Below are 10266 nucleotides of genomic sequence, written 5' to 3' on the forward strand. Positions count from 1 at the left end.
ATTACTTGTACTTTCATGGGTGCTTTACTGCTTTTAAAATGTAGAGTACCAATAAAAACAAATGAGTTTAACAGAGATGCTGGAGACTAGCATTATAATACTGAATGGGTTCGATTGCCTGGATTATTTACTTCTGAGCTTTAACAGAATTTTTGAATTAGGATTTTTGAGTTATTTAGCTGCATTCTTTCAGTTGAAGTTCCGACATGGTAGTCTATATTTCATTGGTTTAATACATCTAAAAGGATAAAAAAATGGGTTGACAGTAATGATAGCAGCACAGAAACAAAAAAAAAATCAAGGAAGGTCTTTTCTCAGGAGCTTTATATTATGAGGCCCAGCAGAACAGTACTTCAGGCAGACAAAAATTCCTAGGCAGAAGGTGCCAGTGAGGAACATTTCCTGAGAACTAGCAACCTCTCAGAAGAATGGAAAGGATTTTGTCAGTGAAGAGGAAGAATCAGTAACTGTTGAGGAACTGGGTACAGAGGTTACCTTGAGACAAGCTATGGCTTTAGCTGGAGCATATACCCACCCCTTTGAGCAGGCATCTAACAGCATTTGCAAGGAACACAACAGCAATTGACTACCCTGTTGCCTTTTCTCCCCCAGATACATGGGGCTTTGTTACTACCTGGGGTGAACCCAGCACAGATGAGTAACAGTGCTTGTGCCACCCAATCTCCATCAGCTCCTGCATTCCTCCTTTCCCCTCCAATTCCCATAAAGAAAGCAAAACAATCACTATGCATAAACAAGCAAGTGGAAAAGGCACTCTGAGTTCAAATACAAATCAATGCCTACCTGATTTTGGAATTACAGGTCATTTCATTCTCAGGGTAGTGAATATCCACCGCGTCCTGAATGACTGTACCATACTCATAGACTTTAATCTTCTTTGTCACTCCAGCAATGGCAAAGTAGTCACAGTCTCGGTCGAACTCAATACTGAGAAACAAAAACATAGGTTGAGAGCTCTGTAAAACACCACACATACTTAGCAGGAAGATATTTTACCTCCTAAACATCTTGGTAGGGCAGAGTTGAAAACCACGATTTGCAGTCTGCAAATACCCAGTTCAACACACCCTGGTCAGGTCTGGCACACACCCCAACAGTGTGGAGTTCTTGCTCTAAGCACTGCTCTCCAATCCACCCCCCACCAACACACCCACATCTCCATTTTTGTGGTAGCACAATCACCCTCCCACAGGCAGGATCTTTGCTCAGGGGCTCTGGAGGTTTTTCAGTTCAGCTACACCATCTACGTTGCATGGTACCCCAATGTCAAAGCCAACAGCTTGTCCTGGAAACGTGCTTAACATTCAGCTGTACATTCCACCATTAACGTGCCATGGCATGACTGCCCATTGATCCCTCCTGTGTGCAACAGCTTCAGGAACTTCTACGTGCTAATGCAGAGCAAAGCAGTATTTGTGAAAAAAAAAAAAACCCTTCTACATTCCCTGGGTAACAACAGGGGGTCGAAATCAGATCATCAGTGCTGAAAAACAATGCACACTCCGACTTCCACTTAGGGTTGCTTGTGCAAACAGAGGCACCTTCTTTCTCGACCTGCAGGGCAAGTTTGTAATAAATATCAATGAAGTTGGAAGTAAAAGCAGACACTTTATAACAAAGTTAAGCTGCAAATGAGAAAAGCCTGAGGTTGTACACGAAATACATCGAAGAGAAAGGCAGGCAGCCTTACAAACAGCTAATATCATTCCTACCTTCACAGCTTGGAAGGGCTTGAGAGAAATCTGCTAGACATCCAGCAGCTGGGGAAGTAATCCTACTTCCCAGGAGCTTCTGCTTTCCTGCAGCGCTGGCACTGCTGGCAGGGCAGGTGCACTTCGAGGGCATCAGCCTCAGTGAGACACCTCCCCAGAAAGGGTGTGGGGGCAATGTTTGCCCTCAGTCACAAAGTCTCTATGATCCAGAACCAGCTCTCCCCAAGTCTTCTGACTAAGCAATCAACCTACTGTTTAGAGAGGTCTCTTTTGGAGTTTTTCCACTCACTAATTCATTTCAATCCCTGCTGTCTCTATCCCTTTTTTTTTTTTTATTTCCCCTTAAGAATCCAGAGTGTTTATGAACGAGGGAGGAAGTTCTTAATAGCAGCAGGGAAAACTGAGTTTACACTAATTTCACATTCAAAATCATGAGAGCGGGGGTATTTAAGGTATCTTCCTACAATTAGAAGGCATTAAACCAATTACAAGAAGCGAAAGGGCTCCTCAGGCTGCCCCCAGAGCTGTAACAGCAAGAGCTTTCCACTCCTCAACAGAGCTGAGAAGTCCAAGGCAATGCAATGTTCCCAAGGGAAGATAAATTTAAATGCCACCAGAATTTTCAAGTCCTCGTAAAGGAGATATCAGGAAGTTATTTTCAAACTATGGAGAGAAAAGATTGTTGATATGCAGTCTGTTGCTATAAAATAATTCAGTGAAGCAGCTTGAAACTTGGCCTTTTAACTCAGGCTCCCAGGCTTCTCCCAGGCAGTGGCAGGAGATGGTCCCACTCACAACTACTTGCTAGAGAAGCTACTCAAGTGCAGCCTGCAAAACCATGAGCCCCTAAAATGCATGGAGGAACATGCTTATGGCTGGGGAATTAAGCAAGCATGCAGGCATCTATTTAAATAAAATGGGAGAGGGAAAGAAGCCACCTAAGCATCCAGGCTGCTCTCCCCACTCCCCAGACCTACACTAGTCTAAATCACTTTATATACACACAGGATGAAAACACCATTCAGGCCTGTCTTGTTTTGTCAGCTCACCCTATTCTGTGGAAGAATTTTATAATCAAAGCCTCTACAACAATACAACGGATTTACTTGTACCACAATCTTAATTGAACTGCTGTCTCCGCTCCTGCTCGCTGCCCTGTGGATTCAGGTAAAGCACAACTAAACTGATGGCAGTGATTCATCTGCCTGGATTCAATTTATACCCTTAGCCTTCTGCTGAAGAAAGAAAAATAATGCATTACAATGTCTGGTAAAAAGCCAAGTTATTAGAACAGAATAGAACCTCTCTCACTTGGGTTGGGTTTGCTTCTCTAGCATTAATTCAATTTTTTTTTTTTTTAGGAGACATGCTGTAGACATAAAAAATTAGTATTTCAATATGCCCATTAAAGTTAACAAATCATTAAAAAAATAATAAAGAGCCTTAAGCAATGGAATTGTTAGACCTGTGACCTTCAAACAGCATCAAAGACACTGCAGGGAGAAAAAGAATGCAAAAATAAACCACTACCAGTACAGACCAACACACACCTGCACCTCGGCCTCCCGTCACCTGTGCTCAGTCCTGGGACAGCCAGCATTCTCACCTTCTGCCAGTCAGCTTTTCATCAGTGATTCACAAATAAAAATAGGAACACCCTAAGTACCTAATCAAGCGGATAACATACCACAAAACTGTTCCTAATATTTGCAAAGCTCTGCTTAAGCCTGGACTAATCAGCATTAGGACAAACAGCCCACTTGCACAGCAACAATTATTTTTATGCTTTTTCCTGCAAGTCTTTTAAATACACTTAGTATTATGCAAGCCTTATTTGCATTTAACTAGCTCGAGGATATTCCTGTCATTCCATGCTTGAAGTCTTTGTGTCAATGTAAGCACTTGCTTAGACACAAGCTTATCTATATGAAAATTCACCAGAGAACTTAAGTTTTGTTTTGTCTTGTCAGAAGACTCAACAGGGCCAGCTCAGAAAGATAACATTCTGCTTTGCAGGTGATACACTTCCACAGTCCAAGTGAATTCCTCATTAGCACAATAACAACATGCAACAGAATAATAGGAAATAATTCAAACCCCCAGTGAAATTACTTTTCGGACCAGCAGTGGTCCTTGCTCCTCAAAGATGTGCTTGTTAAAAACAGTTACCAATTGCTTGTTTTTTCTTAGCCTTTTTTTTGAACTCCACATATCTGACCAACAAAGACTAACCAAATTTCTATAAGGAATCTTTTGGGGACACAAGAACTGCTAGATATTTGAAAGAGCTTTATAAACATGCCGCAGAATTACTTACAGAAATCAAATTGAAAGGATCTGATGGTTTTGCTCTAGGGAAAACAGAAGACAGACATCTCCCATTCCCAAATCACTGTTTTCTTTCTCCTAAGAAGTTGACAACCAACATCTTATAGAAATATCACTAAGAGCTGCTGGAAAGTAACCACATCCTTAAGGGTTCGGGTTTCTCCACTGCTTATCTTAATGCCCAATCTGTGAGATTATAAATCAATTGCTTTATTGTAATGGTAAAACCTATGACCTTGGAGAACACTCATAGCTGACAAATAGAATTATGAAATAAATTGCTTCCGAAACAGGTCTGGAAGCCTGCTTTGGTGTTGAGGATAGAGCAGCAAGGAAAGAGTAAAAAATGAGTATTTAGCAGCTCTGCCATTGTGTAAAGCCTTACTACATTTGCATCCTGCTGGGGTGTGCAGTTGTTCTTCACATCCCTGGATGATGCGCTGGAGTTAGGGAACGCATACGGATGGGCACTCAATTGATTAAAGGAATGGAGCAGCTGCCTCACCATAAGGGTTATGAACAAGGCAACAGCAAGACTGGTGTTCAACAAGTCACACTACAACTAGGAGGTACTCGCCAGAAGGTTTGATTTGGGACAGATGAGGGTTTCCTCCCTCCCAGTTACACTTCTAAGAGCCACACGTGTTTCAGGCAGCAACTCCTGCAGAAGTAACTGGTGGTAGAGTGAACCTGACAACAGCAATCCATGTACATCTGGTTCATGCCAGATATTAACAGGTACGTACTGTATTTCCTGTTTGAAAACAGGAGAAGGCATCTAAGTGCATTTGCCTTTAACTGCATCACCAGTTACAGCCAAAGGTCTTCATCCTCTCCCCTTTCCATACACAGTCTACAATTGCTGCTAAAATCAAAAATGCCTCAGCCCTGACTTGTTACCGAGATCTGTGACTGTAGGAGTTGCCATTTCCACAAAATAGATGATTCAGTTTCTCTCATGGAACTATATCTAGATATCTATATAGATATATATATACAGACACACACACACGTTTTCCCCCTGAATATACCAAAGCCTTTCAATTCTATTTCTCCCCATCACAGCGCTGTTTCTATTTCTGTATCTTTAACATCAACTCCTATCTTGCTGTGGGCTCCCATATTTAATGACAGCATGGATATATTGCTGGGACTTAAATGGTGAGAAGGAGAGATGCCAGCAGCAGCTTTTGCTCTTCACTTACGAAATATTTCCTTAAAGTCTTTCTTACTCTGTGCTTCCACTCCGTGGCCTCCAAGGGGTATCCTGTCACTTCTAACAGTCCCAAGTCTCGCTATCTCTTTCCAATGCTCATTTTGAGGCATTGGAAGATTAGCCAAAGATTAGAAATTTATGTTAAAATCCAACACCATGGGCACCAGAGCAGACTGTTCAGCACCTGGGACCAACACAGAAATCGGTATTAATATCACACACCTGAGAGACTTTTTACAACAGACAGATATTTTAAGGCAAAGTAATTAGTGTCACTAAGTATGCACTGGCATACTAATATGTGGTTTTCAAAAACAAAGCTATTTTCCAGCAGAGGAAGCTGCAGTAAAGCACTCAGATTTTGTGTTCTATCAGCTCAAAGCCTAAATTTTGTCACACAAAAACAAAAGCTACTGAGACAAAGCATATGAAGTTTCAGTATCAAAAGACTGTTTTGCTAAAGCTGTGAGTGGCTGAAAAAACCACTGAGGTTCTTCTCTTTAATAAAGCAGCACTTCCATTAGTTACTCCTTACCTCCAGAGCACCACCTAAGTAAGGTCAGTGTTTATTTCTGAGTCCTTAATCTGTGCCACAGGAACAAGGACAGACCACCACTGTAGAATGTGTTTCTTGGTTCATACTCCCAGGCTGCCAAATGTTTCCCAAAATATAAACTGAACAAGCATGCCATGATCCCAGACAGGTTGTTGCAATGTCTAGTCAGAAAGGACCACTTAAACCTCAATTCTCTCTAGACTATTATTTGGAGAGAAGTTAAATGTATAAATAAGATTACCACTCAAAGTCATTCTATCAGAGAGCAAACACTTTTATCCCTAAGAATCACATTACTTTAGGTTAGATGTGACCCCTAGATTACCAGAAATTTGCCAGATATGTCCTCTCATCAAGGTGAAGCCATCTTGATCAGATTCAAGTCTAATGGATGTCTAATAAAAACTGTGGGACAGAGGACCCCAAGCTACTTCATGCTGATCCCATTCCTTGGAGTTGCTTGGAATATCCCAGCTCCAGCAGCACCAGCACTTACTGAATGCACCCAGGGTACCCTTCCCATCACCTCTCCTCCTCCAAGCTCTGAACATCTGATGAGAATTCGCTACCCCTAATCAAACCTCTATTTGGAGCATAAAAATAAAAGACGAGAAAGTCAGGTCTGTGTTAATTAACCTCCCTTCCCCCCCATCTGGGAAACAGACTGGGAAGGGTGGTGCATTAGCCCATCAAAGCCTGCACTGCACAGGGAAGGACAGTCCTCAGCTCTGGGCTCCCTTGGAAAGGCATCATTGCACCAGCCATGCTGCAGCCACACTTTCAGCATCTCTCTTACAGGCACAGCAGCCTGGAGGGCTGTTCTGCTCTGTTTGAAGAAAGGCATAAAAAGGTACCACATTAACAAAGTAATGTCATTAGACCTAGTTCCAGGCCCACTTCATGCTTATAAAAATCCTTTTAAGTGGAATGAAATGCCATCAGTTCTAACAGAGACCACTTCATAATACTCCCTTTCCATAAAGAGCTTGTTTAAAGGAGACTATTAAACCTGAATCGAGGAGATTTGGTGGTCTTAGATCCATCTCACAGTTTGGAAATCAAATCCAATAGAGCTACTTTGATGCTTTGTCATCTCTAGATAAAACAGAGTCGTTCTTTTTTCAAACCCAATGAGAGCATATACTATGCTGTGAGATTAATTGGGCTCCTTGCAATAGCTCAGTTTTCAGAACCATGTTCCCCTCTACTTTGCAAAGAGGTTACCATGAACCTAATCTCCTCTGACTACAACCCAAAACCTCCCAGAAAAACATGGCAGAGTCCCAGTCTTGGCTATAAGACTACAGCTAGAGACATCCTCTTCTGCTGCATAAGGTCTTTTTCCCATACATGTATTCAGGGGAGCTTGGCTTAATTAGTACTAATGATGAGAAAACCTACAGGGAGCTGCTGAATTCTGCAAGCAACCAAATATAAAGCGTACTGATAAAAAGCCACTTTGCTGCTGGGCGATGCTCTTCTGCATGTTGAAGAGAAGATGACGACAATCCCAGGGTTTCTATGCCAGATCCACAGAAGTACAATGAGCCAAAGCTGCTGCAAACAACTACCATGCAACTTAATGAGGAGGAGATTCAGTTTTTCCACAAACAGCATTTTAAATAAGCTGGAGTAGGAAAAACTTAACTGAAAGTGCCAACTGTTCAATGCAGAGCGTTCCTTATGACACTATTTAAAATTCAAGCCAAATGATCAGTCTGCCCGCTGCAGTATTTTTGGGTAACCTATATCTATATTTGAAACCCAGGAGGTGCCATTTCACCCAGCTGGGCTGATACACAGTGGGTTATGAACAGCTCTGACAGCAGCCACAGCTCAGTGCCAACATTTCCAAATACTAAGGTGGAAGAGGTTACAACTATCTAAACATTCTCATCTGCCTTCAAGTTTGGGAAATGTTTCCAGTAGAGAATCACTGAACGGATAAGGCTGGAAGGCACCACCGTGGGCCATCTGGTCCCACCTCCCTGCTCCAGCAGTGTCATGCCAGAACACGTGGCACAGGCTTGCATCCAGATGGTTCTGGAATATCTCAGTGAGGGAGACACCACACCCTCTCTGGGCAATCTGCCCCAGCGCACGGTCACTGCACAGGAAAGAAGTTCTTCACATTCAGGTGGAACAGAACATAGCAGCTCTACCCAAGCTGAGGTTTGACGGAGGAACCCTGCTCCATGACAACCTGTAAGGTGGTCTGAACAACAGCTCTGTTTTATTAGGATTACACCACTAAGTAGGAAGGAACAAAGTCAGTTGTGGTAGGTACTGAAGTGCCTTCTAAATATAAAGCCATTTGAAAGCTTGTTTCCAAGCCACCCTTTTGTTACTACACGAACAAGGATTTTGTTTCTTTAAAATTGAGCACAGCAACTGTTGACAGAGCTGATGAGGCAGGGGAACAAATGGGTCTGAAAGAGAGATCTCCATCAATACTGGGACTTTAAACAGTGCAGTCTGTCTGTAGGCGCCAATTCATGCTTCCTCCATGATTTGGCAGCAGCAGCTGAGGATGTTTGTCTCCAGCTGACCACACTGCCAGAGGTCCCATTTCACAGGACAAATCACCACCCCAAGCACAGCAACTCCAGTAACTCAAGCCTCTGCATTTTCCTGACACTGCCATCAGTTCTTCTGCCAGACACCCTGCAGAGAATCAGGAGGGACAGCTGGAGACAGTAACCTCTTTAGACAACTCAGCTCAATCCAACAGGCACCACCAGTCAGGGCACCAGCCTTCCTAAATATCAAGCTCATACACCACAGATGAGCCTTTCTCAAGGAGCCAGAGGATGGGCTTGGGCAATTAACTCCAATGAGCCTGCTGCCTGGTAATGACAGAACAAGGTTAAAACATCATTTGAAGCATTTTTCCTCCAGCTGACTAAACTGCTTCATGAGATTTGATGGCATTTTGAATCTGACTTCATCAGTATTTTTGAATGCTATCCTTAAGTATCTTTACTTTTTCTAAAGAATAGTTTATGCATACCCTTAATTCCACAGTCTCACAGAGAAGTTGTTCTGACCTCACCTGCACAAATGTATGCACACACTTGTATATAATCCCGTGAGAACATAAACATCACTTCATAGCTTATTCTGTGTTATTTATTACCTTATTCTACAAAACAACTATGCAGCACATAAATCCCCAGCATGACTTGGAAACTGTCTTTATTAATGCAAATGATGACATATTAATAATCATGAGTCCAAGCCTTTTCTCCCGGCTGAGCTGCTTGTAAGGTTTATTCTCAGAATCATTTAAGCCCACACCATACATCTTTGCATGCTTTAACACACCACCTTATCATATTCTTCAACTACCTACCATTTCACAGGCTAACTTCTCTAGTTAGCTGGGAGCAAACAAAAAAATCCAAAGGCATGCTAATGCTTTTCAGATCATTAGCTCCTATAAAATTCAGGCATTTACAACAAAATGGCTAGAAAATTAAAAGAATACTGTAATAAGCTGCAGGAATCCATGTTCTAATTAATAAACAGGTTTGTGTCTTCAAGCAGAAACAAGCATTCACTGTATCAACACTCAATGTCAAATGAAAGCCATAAAACTGGGGGGGATTAAATGAAATCCATCTTTGACTTTTACAAACGCTGTCAGAATGCAAACTCTGTGCATAAGATGCTCCACAGCTTTCATGGCTTGCCTTTCCAGCTCCTGAGGCCAAGACACAGCACTGCTGCCTGAGGACAGCCATTATCACACGAGCATCAGGAGGAACGGAAGGGCTGCTACCTCCAGCCTCACTGAAAAGATTTTCATCCTGAGCAATCAAGAGGGGTGGATGCAATGATGCAAGGCAATTTCCAATGGCACCATCCTCCCACCCTGGATATTGATCTCTCAGAGCACATTCCTGACACTACAGCATCCATTTTGAGTTCCTGCACTTCCACAAAACTTCTCTTCCAAAGAAAACCAATCCTGAATCTAATGACTACAACGCTGTTTGTAAGCAGGGATCCCAAAGTTTGCAGGAAGTAAAATACCCTTTGCACAGTACATGTCAAAGCCACATACAGTGTTCCTCCTTAAATTCCTTCCTCTTGAAACCTAAGGCCACAGGAAGATGCTCAGCAGAAAGTGAGGGCAAAATGTAAAATGTCTAATGATCTGATCACGTACCTTTATCACAAGTACAGCCCCCAAGACTTTGAGGTCTCTAGTCCAATATCCCGGTCAGAGCAGGGGCAGCTCTTTGACCAGACCATGTTGTTTAGGGCTTTCTCCAGCCTGTTCTTGAATAACTCTGCGGATGGAGCTTGCACCACCCTTTGGGAAGCCTACTCTAAAACTGGATTACCCCATGCTGCAGGCAGTGACTGCTACACAGCAAGACATGGAACCTCATTGAATAAACCACAAATAGATCCTTCAAGATTTTGGG

At 42.5% G+C, this 10266-nt stretch overlaps 1 protein-coding gene across 2 annotated transcripts in view; it reads right to left on the reverse strand.

Annotated features, from left to right (window-relative positions):
* COP1 (COP1 E3 ubiquitin ligase) overlaps positions 1 to 10266 on the reverse strand; it is a 124503-nt gene that overhangs the window by 71101 nt on the left and 43136 nt on the right. For both annotated transcript variants that reach the window (XM_042033833.1, XM_042033832.1), the window contains exon 12: positions 805 to 948. In XM_042033833.1, the coding sequence (XP_041889767.1) occupies positions 805 to 948 (144 nt within the window). The remainder of the gene's footprint in view (positions 1 to 804; positions 949 to 10266) is intronic.

Source organism: Corvus kubaryi, unplaced genomic scaffold (assembly GCF_017639235.1).
Source record: "Corvus kubaryi isolate FWS band 111438036 unplaced genomic scaffold, C.kubaryi_AGA036_p1.0 37361, whole genome shotgun sequence".
In the NCBI taxonomy this organism is placed as follows: Eukaryota; Metazoa; Chordata; class Aves; order Passeriformes; family Corvidae; genus Corvus; species Corvus kubaryi.